This window comes from Nipponia nippon, unplaced genomic scaffold (assembly GCF_047370975.1).
Source record: "Nipponia nippon isolate SJK-2023a ecotype South Korea unplaced genomic scaffold, ASM4737097v1 scaffold_8, whole genome shotgun sequence".
Classification (NCBI taxonomy): domain Eukaryota; kingdom Metazoa; phylum Chordata; class Aves; order Pelecaniformes; family Threskiornithidae; genus Nipponia; species Nipponia nippon.
This window is the reverse complement of record NW_028262402.1, coordinates 39,229,122-39,243,572: the sequence shown is the minus strand read 5'-3', so window position 1 is coordinate 39,243,572 and position 14,451 is coordinate 39,229,122. Positions and strand designations below refer to the sequence as shown.

Sequence of the window (14,451 nt, the reverse complement as noted above, 5' to 3'; positions counted from 1 at the left end):
GTTGGATGTACAGAAGAGTCTGAACCTGGCCCAGCACTGGAAGAGTACCTCATGCTCCACATCCCACACAAAAGCCTGGGCCTGAAGTGCCGGCCGTGTGAAACCAACGACGGGCAAGGCGAGGCGGGCCCGGGCAGCGGGGGAGCCATGCTGCCCTCACGGCGCGCTCACACTCCCGCATCACGGAGAAGCGTCCCGGTGGCTCAGCCCCGGCTTGCTATGACGGCACCGTTTAAAAACCCGCCGGATTTACGTGACCGTGGACAGTACTCGGGGGTCACCGCTCAGGACTCCCTCAGCCCCCCCGCCCCTAGCGGCCACCCGGCAGCCATTGCGCATGCGCTATCCGCCGCGCAGGCGCCTTCGACCCCTAGGGGTGGCCGGGTCTCACGCTGTCGTCGGCCTGCGCTTTCTGCCGGGGAGCGGGCAGGAGGCCGCGGCGGCCGGGCGGGTCGCTCGGTGAGGTGAGGTGAGGGGCGCGGGGCGGCTGGGGGGCGGCTGTGCTGCGCTGGCCGTGCGGGTGGGCCTGGCGCCGGGGACACCGCTAGCGCCGAGGCGGAGGGCGCTGGGCCGCCGGGCCGTGGCGGGGCGGGTGCGGGGACCGAACGACGAGGGGGCCGCATCTCCTCTGGGGCCGCTCCTCGGGGCTGCCCGGGTCTGGCCGTCAGGCCAGCAGCGCTGTAACAACGACTGTTGCCGTTAGTCAGTCATGGGGCGAGTTGTTTATTTATTTATTTTTATTTAAACCCGGTTGTTTTGAGCAGTTGTGAAGTGCTGCACGTGTGACACACGGCAGGAGTGTTTGCAGGTATTCTCGCTCCGCTGGTTTGGCAGGAACACCGGTTTGAATAGAGAGTCCTTAACAGCGAGTAAAAGACAATAACTGTAGGAAATGTGATCTCAGTGCTCCCAAGGATCAGGTTCTGTAATTTAGCGTAGCTTACCGTGTCATAATTACTTTTGGCAAACTGGTATGGACCAGATCTGAAGGTGTAGTGCCATGAGAGCCCCTTCTGGTTCAGTTGCATTAGCAGTGCTTGTCCATCCTAGCATTAGGATGCTGCATTGGGTTTGCATGGCAAAGTTTTGGTAGCAGGGAAGCCAGAATGGGTGGCTTCTGTGAGGAGATGCCAGAAGCTTCCTTCGTGTCCGACAGAGCCAATGCCAGCCAGCTCCAAGAGAGACCCACTGGTGGCCAGTGCCAAGCCCATCAGTGATGGTGGTAGCACCTCTGAGATAACATATTTAAGGAGGGGTAAAAACTGCTGCACAACAGTAGCTGGAGAGAGGAGCGAGAATGTGTGAGAGACAGCCCTGCAGACCCCCAGGTCAGTGGAGAAGAGGGGGAGGACGTGCTCCGGGCGCCAGAGCAGAGATTCACCTGCAGCTCGTGGTGAAGACCATGGTGAGGCTGTCCCCCTGCACCCCATGGAGGTCCACAGTAGAGCAGATATCCACCTGCAGCCTGTGCAGACCCCATGCCAGAGCAGGTGGATACCCGAAGGAGACTGTGGAACAGTCTGTTCCTGAAGGACTGCACCCCATGGAAGGGACCCACGCTGGAGCAGTTTGTGAAGAACTGCAGCGCATGGGAAGGACAGATATTGGAGAAGTTTGTGGAGGACTGTCTCCTGTGGGAGGGACTGTGTGTTGGAGCAGGGGAAGAGTGTGACCACAACCCTCATTCCCTGTCCCCCTGTTCTGCTCGGGGGGAAGGGGTAGAGAAGTTGGGAGTGAGTGAAGTTGACCCCAGGAAGAAGGGAGGGGTGGGGGGAAAGTGGTTTTAGATTTGTTCTTGTTTCTCATTATCCTACTATGATTTGATTGGTAATACATTAAATTAATTTCCCTGAATTGAGTCTGGTTTGCCTGTGATGGTAATTGGTGAGCGATCTCTCCCTGTCCTTATCTTGACCCACGAGCCTTTCATTATATTTTGTCCCCTTGTCTAGTTGAGGAGGAGAAGTGATAGAGTGGCTTGGTGGGCACCTGGCAGCCAGCCAAGCTCAACCCACCACAAGTGCTTACCATTCACATTGATTATGGTGGGAAAACAAGCAAGGCTCCCTTTCCTATACCTTGTCTCTTTTCTGTTTATCTTTCGTGTGCATGTGTGTTAGGGGTTTGTTTAGGTGGGTGTTTTTTTTGAATGTGTGGTTGATGGTATAGCATGCCTCTTCAGCAATGAGAATAGGAAAAATACAGCTTAGGACAAACAAACAAAAAACAATGTCAGGAGAAGTGAGATGTAATTAGTTACAGCTTAACAAGGTAGGCTGCTGGTGTACATGGGATAAGTTTTGGGATGTTTAGTAGCCAGTGTATGCCTGCTGAGTTGAGGTATTTTGGCAGGGTCCTTTGCAGTATGTTAGGAGAAGACTACTGTAAGGATCTCCAGGATAATTATTCCCTTTCATAGTATTCCTGTATTATTTTTTTATTTCTAGAGGCAGTGAAATGAGAAAGAACTGCTCCTGTGGAGCTTGTTTTGGATGTAGATGGATTTGTTTCAGGGTGATGCTGCTTCCTTTGCAAGGGTTGTATTTGGTATAACACTAATATCTCTGTCAGCTACAACATGGAAATAAATCACACAATGCTCTAAGTTGTTAATGTTAAAAAAGATTCTGCTAAATGTTTTTTTGAGACACAATGCTGTCCCAAATGTTGTAAGCTGGGGTAAAGCTTGTCAGTAGTTTTCAAGGCTGTTGTTGAAGGCTGAAGAGACCCTCATGAGCTCTCATGAGCCTAGCGCTCCTTGGTTTTGTGGTGAAAGACAGCCAAAAGTAGGAAACACTACTCTGCTCTTGCTCTTGCTTTTCCAATTCTTGGGATTATTGTGTGGAAATTGCACCATTCCTGGGAAGCAGATAAAAGGGGCTGCAAGAAATACTGATGCTTGTACCTATTTATAGAAGGGGCTTGGCATACTGACAAGAGTGGGCAGCAACCATGGTTCCTAAAGGTGACAAAGCAGTTGTTCAGAATTTTTTTTTTTAAATTAATAGAAAGTGGTCTCCAAATTAAAGTAGCTACCTAAACTGAAGAAGGGGAAAAAACCCTCAGCTTTTTGATTTCTTTCTTTCTTTTCTCCGTGTCTAAGTCTTGACCTAATCTTGATAGCTTTCACGTCTTCGGTGCCAAAAAGCAAGACACTGGGTTAAGAAAGGGTTTGTTTTTACTAACTCCAGATTTAGATAGTGTTGAGGTTCCATTTTATAAATCCTGTTTGGAATTTTCTGCAATGATTTTGACTCTCGTTTGGCTCTGCAGTTACTACCAACAGCAGTTGTGCTTCTCCTAAACAGTTCTTCTTACTGTCTTTGTCTCATTATATCATCACTCTGAGTGCACAGATGATTGCATGATGTTTCCACGGAGGTTATTTGGTATTGGGAAGACTGGAAATGATGCTTTGAGAATGTATAGTGAGAAGAAAGACTTATTTTTGCACAGGTGAATAACTATGAAATAATATGCATAGATTAGGAGAACTATAAAATAGCATTTAATGTTTGTATTTTACTAGTATGAAATAATAGCATTCAACAGCCTGGTTATGAGGAGATACTCTGTTAAGTATGTATTTGAGAGAAAAAACTTTCTGCTCTTTGTACCCCTGCAAAATCCGTGTGGGAAGTAGATAATAAAACTGTATTAAAAGTAAGCTTTATTCTCTTTTTTTCTTTTCACAATACTTGAGCATTAAATGTTTTAGCCTACCTATATTTTATAGGTTCTAATTCTTTTATGTAATTTCTAAAGAAAGAGAACCCTACTGGCTTAGTATTAAGCATGTAGGCAAATCCATGCCCACTCAGCAGGCTCGTTTAGTATGGACAGAAGTGCTTTGTTGAATGATGATGTCATTGTGATGCTTGAAGTTCTTTTTGTAGTTAAAGGTGATGGCATTGGATTTCTAGCCTGTCAGGTTTCCAATACTGTATATTTTTAATGTGCTTTTCAAAAAATGCCGTTAGAGTTGGATGCAGTGGATTCCTGCATTTTTTGCAATGTTTTGCAATTGCATTGCCATCTAAGTTTTGCAGCAATGTGCAGGGTGGTATCTTTATTTTTGATTCGTCTGGTTCCCAATTCTAAAGTTCAGATCAGAAACTATGCAAGTATCTATTCAACTGAGGATGCAACTTTCTCCCTCTTTCTACAGTGAAATTTTACTTCCTTGTGGTACCTCGGGTTGTAAATGGCTAGAGCCCACAAAGAGTGGGATGGGGAAGGTCAGTAGCAGAGTAGAGACCCTGAACTTCAGGAGAGCAGATTTTGACTTATTACGTGGACACTTTGGTAGGGCCCTGTAAGAGGTAGCTTTGAAGGGTGAAGGAGCTGAGGAAAGCTGGCAGAGCTATAAGCACAGCATAAGGTGCAAGGAAAGACTATCTCAATAGTCAAGAGATCAACTAGATATATTGGGAGACTAAACAGTGTGCTCCAGCGCAAAATTGGCAGCATACAGGAGGCAGAAGCAGGAGAAGTCTACAGAGGTGCAGTTTAGAAGTGTTGCTTGGGTGCGTTACGAAAGCCAAAGCTCAGTGTGAATTGAAACTTGCAAGGGATGACAACAGCAACAAGAGGAGCTTCTACTGTTACATTAATACTGAAGTGCTGAACAAAGAAAAGTAGGACATTTTCATGGTTCTGAGAGAGCTGGCTGATGCCCTTGTGAGGTTGCTCTCTGTTAACCTTCAAAAGGTCATGGAGATCTGCAATGACTGCAGAAAGGCAAACACTGACCCGTTTTCAGAAAGGGAAAAAAGTCAGTCTGGAGTATGACAAGCATGTCAACCTCACTTCAGTCTGTGGGAAGATCATGGAATGCGTCCTCTTGGAGCATGTTTCTGGGCATGAAAAGGAGGAGGAGGATGCAGCTGACTGCAAGCTAGTCAGTATCACTTCAGTCCCTGGGAAGGCTGGGAAACATATCCTTGTAGAAGCCATTTTTAGATGCAAAAAACCCCAGGGTGCGCCTAGGAGCAGTCAGCGTGGATTTACCAAGGGCAAATCATGCCTGACTGACCAACCTCATTGCTTTCCATAATGAGGTTACTTGTGCTGTGAACAGAAGAAGGGCAGTGGATGTTGTATACTTTACCAAGACCTTTGATACAGTCTTCCATTGTCTCCTCATCACCAAATGGGTGAAACATGGCCTGGGTAAGTGGAAAACTGGCTGGATGGTTGGGCTCAAACATTGATGATCAGTGGTGCAAAGTCTATCAGACTGGCAAGTAATGGTGTCCTGCAGGCATCAGTAGTGGGCCCAGCATTGCATAGTGCCTTCATTAAGGGCTTGGATGATGAGCTAGAGGACACTCAGCAAATTTGTGGCTGACACCAAATTGCAGAGAGCATTCAAAGCACTGGTAAGTAGGGTGCTCTTCAGGTGGACCTGGACAGTCTGGAGAAATGGACTTATGGGAACCTCTTGCACTTCAACATGGAACAATGCAAGGTGTTGCATCTGGAACGAAATAATCCCATGCACCCATATGGGCAGGGGCTGACTATCTAGGAAGCAGGTCTACAGAGAACATGCTCATGGGGTGTCCTAGAAGACACCAAAATGAACGTGAGGCAGCAGAGCAGTGTGGCAGCAAGGAAGTCCAGCTGCATCTTGGCCTGTATTAGTAAGAATGCGACATCTGTGACCATGATTGTTCCCCTCTGTATGGCCCTTGTGAGATAGCGTCTGGAGTGCTATCCTCAGAATTTGGGATCCCCAGTGCAAGAAGGACACTGAAGCAAGTCCAGTAGGGGCCACCAAGAGGGTCAGAGGTCTGCAGCACAAAATGTACAAGGGGAGGCTAAGAGAGCTGTGCCTCTTCAGCTTGGAGAGAGGAAGGCAAAGGAGGGACGTTATTGCCATTTGCAGCTACCTGGTGGGAAAATGCAGAAAAGATGGAACCAGACTATTCTCGGAGGTGCCCAGCAATAGGATGAGAAGCAACAGGCAGAAGCTGGCTATATACAAATTAAAATTATATTATATACAAATCAAAATTCCTATTGGGTACTAAGAAAAAGGTTTTTACCATGAGGGTTGTTGAATATTGGAACAACTTGCCCAGAGAAACTCCATCCTTGGAGGTTTTCAGGACTTGACTGGACTTGGCTTAGAGCAAGCTGATCTAATCAGACCAGTTCTGATGACAGGATTGGACTAGATGACCTCTGGAGATCTTTGTTCAAACCTAAACTCTGATACAGTGATTCTTATTGGGAAGAGCAAACCTGGGTCTGGATTTACCAAGGAAAAATTATACCTGACCCACCTGATTGCCTTTACCAAGGGGTAAAATAACTGTATTTGTAGATAAGTGGAGAGCAATAGGTGTCATTTACCTCAACCTGAGCAAGGCTTTCAACACTGTCTCTTGCAGTGTTCTTGTGTCAAAGGTGGGATATTTTCCCACTGGCAGGGCCACCTTCTGGACGGAATAGAGGAAAAGGCTGATGGGAACCTCAGGAATTTCAACAGTGACAAATGCCCTGTCTTGCCCCAGCCCTTACAGTATGGGCTGGCTGGGGAGCAGTTCGGTGGAGATGGCCATGGGCCCTCGCAGGCAGTGCCCCAGGCAGTGTGAGCAGGGCATAGCCTGGGGAGCCAGGGTAGGGTGGGATTTATTCCACTCTGCTCAGCACTCATTAGACCTCATATCAACATGTCCCATTTTGGATCCCGCAGTATGGGAGGGACACTGACCAGCAGGAATGAATTCAGGAGACCCCATTGAGACAGTGGGGCTGGAGCCCTTGCCCTGCGAGGTGAGGCTGTGGGACTAGGGCTGGTTCAGCTGGGAGGAGGGACAGCTACAGGGGTACCCAACAGTGGCCCTGGCACTGATGGGAGGGGGATGAAGAATACACAGCCAGGCTCTTCACCACAGTCTGTGGCTAAAACCTAGTGATGAAGAAAAAGCGTTTATCAATCAGGACAGCTCAGTAAGGTGGTGCCTGCTCTGTTCTTGAAGATTTTCAAGCCCTGATGGGACCAAGCTCTGAGCAACTTGGTCTGACCCCATAGCTGAACTTCCTTTCAACAGGAGGTTGAACTAGAGGCATCCTTAGGTCTCTGCCAGCCTTAATTATCCCATGATCCTGTAAAATTTCCAGGCATTCCATGTGCACACGCAAGTACCTTTGCTGAAAGTAAATGCCGAAGACTGAAGAACTGTTCAGATGGTATTTAAATTCATTAATTGCATTGATACAGCTGTTGCATTGTAAATATCTTGTAGATATTTAGTGTAGATTGATTGAAATTGAGGAATTGCTTCTGATGGGGAAGGCAATAGACTTTAGTCTGCCTGGAATAACTGATCTGTGCTTCCATTGAAAGTATGTACTGTGCTTATAATGATCATCTACTGTAGTTTCTCCTTTTAATGTGAATAATACAAATTACGTGGTGGCAGATACCATATAATTCAAGTGTGTTTGTGTCAAAACTACCCAGGAAGAAACCTTTCATTATTTTGCTGCTTGTTAGATGGAACTGGAGGGGGATGTGTTTTGTGACTCCTTTGGTGTATACAAATAGCTTGAATGCATCTAGATCCACTGGAGTCATTAGACATGCTCAACAGATCTAGGTATGTCTGGAATTGTTTGCTGTAGCAATCATATTTCTTTCTAAAAAAAAAAAAAAGCAATATGTTAACTCTAGTTTAATGTGTGTTCATTTATTATATGGATACCTATTGTCTCAAAATGCAATTAAATGGATCAGTTCTAAAACAACACAAACCCATACTAGCATCATTCTGAGTGCAGTTAACAGGTTGTTTTTTTTTTTTTTTTTCCTCTTAAACTTTCAGAAATGTAATTCACAAGTATATGGGAATATTTTGCTGTTTAACTGCCAGGAATTTATATTCATTGAGGTGATAACTATTAATTTTGGGTTTTCCTGCTGTGAATGGTATTTGTTGTGGCCCATGCTCCATTTGCATGTTTCCAGGGTTTAATTCCATCTTTTTGAAAATAAGTGGCAAGATTCTGAATGCATCACACTGACAGCATGTCTTGAAACTGGAGTACTGTGCATGAATGTGTTTTCTCAGTGCTTATTGCAAAGGATTACACTTACGTTTTCAGCAAGTGCTAGTTTTTTATTTTTTTAAGGAAACCATCCCAAGTGACTGGAGGTGTGTTTACAGTAAACTGAAATGTTTGAATATTTGCTGTTGGCCATCAGTTTTGTTGGTGTGCCACAAGGTATGCTGAGTTCTGATTTCTCTCCAGTTTAGGTTCCTGTGTGCTTGTGAGTGCCTGCATATTCCAACTTATAGAGGAGGGTTTTTTTGTGAAGCGTACCAGCCCCTAACTACAATTGCCATTTACAGTCTCACAGGTGGGTCTTTTGTTTGTTTTACTTCTGGTTTTGCATGAAATAACTGAAAAATTTTTGAAGACTTCTGTATTTTAAATTATGTTTTAGAAACTGTGAACTCTCCTGTTGAGCCATCCCATTTTCAAGTCAATGAGAAATACTTAATATGCTCTCAAGGATAAATGATCTCAGAATACACATATGCTGTGCCATATGGAACTTGTATATTTGCTCTAGCTTTACGAAATATCGATCACCCATTCATTGTGCAAGACCAATGAGTATTAAGCATTTCTTGGGTTTAAGCCCATAAAGCAAGGTGATATGGTAGACTTAGGAGGGGGAAGAAAATGCTTTAATGCTTACATCTGCTGTTAAGTACAACATAAATCTTGTGTATTTTTTTTCTGGCAAATAGCACGCTTTCTTTCATAGTCTTAAGTATATTTTTTTAATCTCTCTTGCAGAGTGAGAGTTAGTGTCATATGACAGAGCCAAAATGTTGGATGACATCAAGAAGCGGTTTGAATTTCCTAATGCGGTTATTCAGTCACAGGTAATTTTTTTTTTAAAAGCATTGAACAAACTGATTTGTCTGGAAACCTTTGTTCCAAGGCCTGCTGCCTGACTGTAAAAAGATGGTAAGAAAGACTCTTTTGGGGTTGTTTTGTTTGGCTTCAAAGGCAGAAAACAATAGAAGTAGGGTATTCTGAAGTTGCAAATAAATGCTAATTCCCCTCTCTGTGTAATCCAAACATTGGACATAATTACTTATCACTGTAAAGTCTCCATAGGAATATCAGAAACTTTCCAGGACTGGAAGATTTAAGTGGGGCCAAATGGTTTTTAGTGACTCTGATCTCAAGAGAAGCCAGGAGTTACCAGATGTCAAGTATGGGGCCGAAATACTTGACAATACTTTATAGAACTGTCTTTAGGACTGATGTGTTTTTCTCCTGTGTGATGAGAGCTGATGAACTACTGCAGTCTTGTCTGTCATCAAAGAATAACTGTATACAGCTCCACTGTGATCAGCAGACCAAACACCTTTATTTTCACATCCATGCATTGGCTCCTAATCACGTTCACCTGAAACTTTCTCATGTGCATGAAGTGTTTATCGTAGTATTTTTAATGGACAGGAAGGAAGAAAGTAATAGGCTCTGTTTAAAAAAAAATACACCTTCCTTGCTTTGGTCATCTCTCATTTCAGTATTAAAAATATGTCTCTTCAGCTGTAAGATCATTGCTAACTTCTCCATTTTATTCCTCTCCCTGTTTTGAATTCAGGATTAAATATGTAGCCATTTGTTTGATAGCATAAGTTGATGTGAACTCAGTCTGTGCAACCTGCTGTCTGCCTTTTCAGTTCAGCTCAGTCTAAATTGGTTTACAATAATTAAGTTTGAAAGAGAGACACACAAGTCCTCGTGTGATCAACTTGGCATTTAGGAGAGGAAGCCATGTCCCTGAAAGCTAGAGTTCATCTGAAGTCTAGCAAAGTGTCTTATACTGCAGGTGAGTTCACATCATTACTAGCCTTGATGAGTAGGACTCGGCATCTTTGAACCAGTTAATTTTTCTTCAGTGCAGAAGAATGTCCCCATGGTACAAGTATTGCTGAAATGTCTTGGCTCATCACTACAGCTGCGCATCATTAAGGGCTACTGGTGTACTTTGGTTGATTCTGTGCTGTGCTTTGGTGATTTTGCTACTTTCAACTTATATTCTGTGACCCCTGAAAAGCATGCTGTAATCTTCAAACTATCATCAGGCCAGGATTCAACTTTGTGACAGATGTCTTCTCTTTCTGGGATCAACCAAGATACCTGCTCTGCAAAGCATGTAACCTACACAGACAAGGATCAGTGAAGTGAGGAACTTGAGCATAGTTTTGTAGGTCAAAAAGTTTTACTGCTGAATCAAGGTCTTAGAATGCAGTGGGATAATCTACATTTTGCTTTTCCTGTATGGCTCACTCCAAAAGACTTTCTATTGATAAGCCCTTTTTCGGTGTAATGAAAGTGTTGTAAGGATGTGGGTGTGAATTAATTTCTGAAGTTCCTTATAAGCAGAAAAAATAATAGAAGATTCACTTGGTAAGTGAACTAAAAAAGATTTAACCTGCCTGGGGAGCATGTTGTTGCTCTTGTAATAGGATAGCTGCAGAAAAACAGAGATAAATATCTGACTTTGTCTGATTTTTCTCATTCTGTTTTCACAAGAGTAAGATTACGGAATAATAAACTGTCTTTTTAAGTCAACTGTGTTAGAGTACATAGCCAAACCTTTGAAAGGCATAATCCTTGTAGTCTAGGAAGGTTTAAAGTGTCATCTTTCCTGGAAACGTGAACTGTTATCTCAGAGTACTACTGTTTGTCATGTCAAGGCTAGCAACTAGTACCTAAATGAAGTGTAAATAAATCCTGAAAGAAGGAACCTGAAAACATTTAAAATAATCTGTTCCTGTTTTTTTTACACACTAACAAAACAGAAATGTTACTATTATTTTTTTCTTGTGGGCTTCCTAGTTTACTTTTTCCAAAAGTAAGGATCGTTCCTTACCATAGAAGAGTAGATGCAGCTGCTGTTCTGCCTATGTTGATCACCTGAAACATTTTTGTGTTCTTACAATGAAAAGATGTCTTTCTCTCTCTCACAGAAAGGGTTTTCTGTGTAGCAGGATCAATGATTATGAAACAAGACAGAGTAAGGCATTAGAGATGAGTCAGAAAACAAAAAGCCTGGATTCAAACACTCTGAAGCCTTTGAGGGTATTTCAGTATTTCGGTCCACATTTAGATTTTTTTAAGGCAGTTTGAGGAAATAAGACGTTCCTTCTATTAAAATGATATGCTTAATCTTAAAACTCAAATGAACAAACATATGCCGTTCTTTAGAACTGAAGACCTTGTTCTTCAGAACTGAAGCATTTTTTTGGAGGACCTTGAAAACTTAAATCTTGTTCATGATCTCTGCCACAGAATACCTTTATGAGGAATACTGTTAACTTCAAATGCCATGTTTAAAGTAAATGAAACATTTCTGGCAGTAGCTATGCTAGGGGTTATTTAAAATGCTTAAGGTATGATAGTATGTTTGTCATCAGTGTTTAGCAAAACTAGTGATGCAAAAATTTGTGCAAGTTGCTTAGATTTGCTGTATTCCACTTCCTCTCTTGCTTCTGCTGCCCTATATAGTAAAGGATTTAATAATTACCAGTGCTGTTAAGCACACTGAGATCTGTACAGCAGTGGAACTGTAAATGTCTATTACAGTTGATGCATTAAAATATCTGCAATTCCTGAGTATGTACCTGTTTCTAATCTTAAAAGAGGTTCTGTACAAAGAGTCGCTTGGATCTATGTGGAGCCCTGTGGAGGTTTGTTTCTCTTCTGCCTCAGGAAAACAGTAAAAAGTAGTATGCCATCATTACAGAGATTTTTGGCCCTAAAACATATTTCAGTTTCCATACCAGTAAGTTTGGTATTTCAAGTCACGATAAAATGATCATATGGAACAGCAGTGTAAATGCTTCCTAATGGAGAATTGGAAGGTAACACTTGATCTGCATGTGTTTTTTATTTCTCTTTCTTCTTTTAGGCAGTGAGTCATCTGATTGCTGCAGTACTGAAAGAAAAAGTTTCTTCAGAGAAGATTAGACAGGCATCTGACCAGGTCTGTGGCATTCTTTGACTTCTGTCTTCTCTCCCATCCATATGTGCTTATGTTTTTCTATGGTTTCCCATTCCCCATTGTGTAATTTTAATAAATCCAGAAGTAAGGTAGTTAGCAATATGTGTCTGGGAATACAGGTGAAAATGGTAAATCTCTGGGATGAGAAGAGCAGTTTTACCTCCATCAGAAGTCTTAATGGCAGGAGTCTTAATTCTGCAGAATACCAACATCTAGCTATGCTCAGTTTAAGAGAGTTTTATTTGAGTTTGTTTACGTTACTGCAAGTAAAATGCCATATGGTGAGACACTGTCACTTGAGTAGGAAAGTCTTTTACATCACTATAAAAATTTCAAGAAGTATGGCATTTCGCATGCCTGTATTGGTGTTATATTTCATATTAGCTAAATAGAGCTTATATTTCTTTGAGAGAGCGTGGTGCAAAGGCATACTTTGCCTTTTAGTTGAGTCAAGCTCACTTAAGTCCAGGTCTGTCTTGTTAACTGAGAAGCATATGAAATGCTGGCATTTGCAAGTGTCACAGCAGTGTAGGAGAGGTCTTAGTTAGGATTTGCTCCTCTGTTTTCCCTCTGCAAAAGCTGACTTGTACAGAAATGAGCAGAAAATGATTTGTCGATTTTTTTTTTTTTTTTTTTTTTCCTCCCAGTCAGACGTCTTAAACCCACTCCCCACCCCAAACTACCAACCCCAAACCTGAGAAGTGCTGAGTTCTGATGTGCAGGATTGTTGGAGGTGTGTAGTTTCTCTAACAGAAGCTCCTCCAACAGTCCTGATAATAATCATGTTTCCAAGTGACATTCTGTTTTGAGCTACAAGCTGACTGTTCCCATTTGCCACCCCATGAAGGTATTAAACTGAAATACAGCACCACCTTCTGAAATGCTAAGAAGCAGAAGATTGTGCTGCTTAGACATTACAGGCTCCCTTTTTATTCCGGAGTGTTTTGCAGTGTTCAGTTGTTGAAAAACATTCCTTGTTTCTCCATTTGGAAGCTACAAAGTCAGCAAACTAATCTGTGAATGCAAATGTAGCATGAAAACAAGCAGCAGTTTTGATGGATACTGCCAAATCTTTGTGCTTACTAGCAAATGGAGAGAACTGAGGACTTCATATGGTGAGTAAAGACGACTTACTTCTGGATAGACCTTAGTATGCCTTCCTCTAGCTGTCTGCACTACACTTTGCTGTAGACATAGTTTGACATAGCAGTTCCTGAGTTGTCTCCAGTTGCACCTTGATTTTTTTAAGGAAACTGAAATTGATGGTAGCTTACCTGCATAGGCACAACTGAAAAATTTATCTGCCTTACCCTTTTCTCAGAGACTCCTGTCCCTACTGAGAGCATAGGCAGTAAGGGGCAGGAAAGTGGGAGCCATCCTAGGAAAGGCTGTTCTGAGGTGTAGAATCTGTACCCCAGCTTCCTCTCTTGTGCTTTCTAAGACTTCAGGAGAAGCTGTTGAGCAGATTTTTATTTAAAAGTGTGTTTGAGATGAATGAAGAGAAATCAGTGTCAGCCTTCTCATTGCTTATGTCTCATGCTTTTGACTTCAGACTCCTGCTCTGAACTTGCTTTGGGAGAAGTGCTGCAGTGAAAACGTTGCCTTGCGAACAGCCTGCTCTGAGGGGTTGGTGGCACTTGTTGCAGAGAAACATGCTGAACTCGACTATGTTCTTCATGGAGCTCTCAACCTAATTCCATCAGCAAGGTAGTGTTTCGTTGCCTGATTTTGTGTCTTTTGTCAGCTGGTTATCAGTCATTGCTTTTTCCTTGTAAATACAGGGGAAGAGGAAAGGTTCTGTAAATGATGGTATCTTCAAATAAGCTGTGGCATTAAGGACTGGCATTGCCCTGCCACTCTGCTGAAGGCTGTTGCTTTCGTTTTGGCAGTGTGACAGTGTGCGTCTGACTTAAGAACTCATAGAGTATCCTATGCATGGAAGCTGAAATCGTTAGCGGTTTAGACTAATGCTCTGAACTTTGAACTGTGGAACCTAAGAAATCAATGCACTGCCTGATTTTGTTGCCTCTGTCATGGGGAATGGGGAAGAAAATGGCAACAACTTCCATTTTGGGGGAGGGAAATAACTTCCTAATCAGTCTGTCCAAATAACTGGTTGCTGAAATAGCCACCATAAGACTGTGGGTGGGGATAGGAATGCTGGATTTTATTTCCGTGTCTGCTGAGGAAAAAAACACTTCACCTAACTCTACAGCTACTTCGTCTTACAAAATTCTGCAAATATAATGCGTACATCTCACAATGGTGTTTTGAGCCTGTGCAACATAGTGAGCGAATGCAGTTGTGGGGGGAAAAAGACACTGTGCGTAAAATTTATAAATGGGAAGTCAAATGATGGTTGGGAAGATGTTTCCATTCAAATCTACCAACCTTATAAAGTTCCT

General features: G+C 42.9%; 1 protein-coding gene across 7 annotated transcripts in view; it reads left to right on the top strand.

Annotated features, from left to right (window-relative positions):
• The first annotated feature begins 333 nt into the window (after positions 1 to 333).
• FOCAD (focadhesin) overlaps positions 334 to 14,451 on the top strand; it is a 135,734-nt gene continuing 121,616 nt past the window's right edge. For 2 of the 7 annotated variants that reach the window (XR_015700933.1, XM_087741428.1), the window contains exons 1-5: positions 334 to 464; positions 8,263 to 8,371; positions 8,818 to 8,906; positions 11,954 to 12,028; positions 13,599 to 13,753. Coding sequence is in view for 5 of the 7 variants with exons in the window: in XM_087741428.1 (XP_087597554.1) it covers positions 8,850 to 8,906; positions 11,954 to 12,028; positions 13,599 to 13,753 (287 nt within the window). In the remaining 2 variants the exon portion in view is untranslated. Of the gene's footprint in view, positions 470 to 8,262; positions 8,372 to 8,817; positions 8,907 to 11,953; positions 12,029 to 12,693; positions 13,162 to 13,598; positions 13,754 to 14,451 lie in introns of those variants that run through there. The other 5 variants (XR_015700932.1, XM_087741424.1, XM_087741425.1 and 2 more) reach the window with 4 other exon arrangements.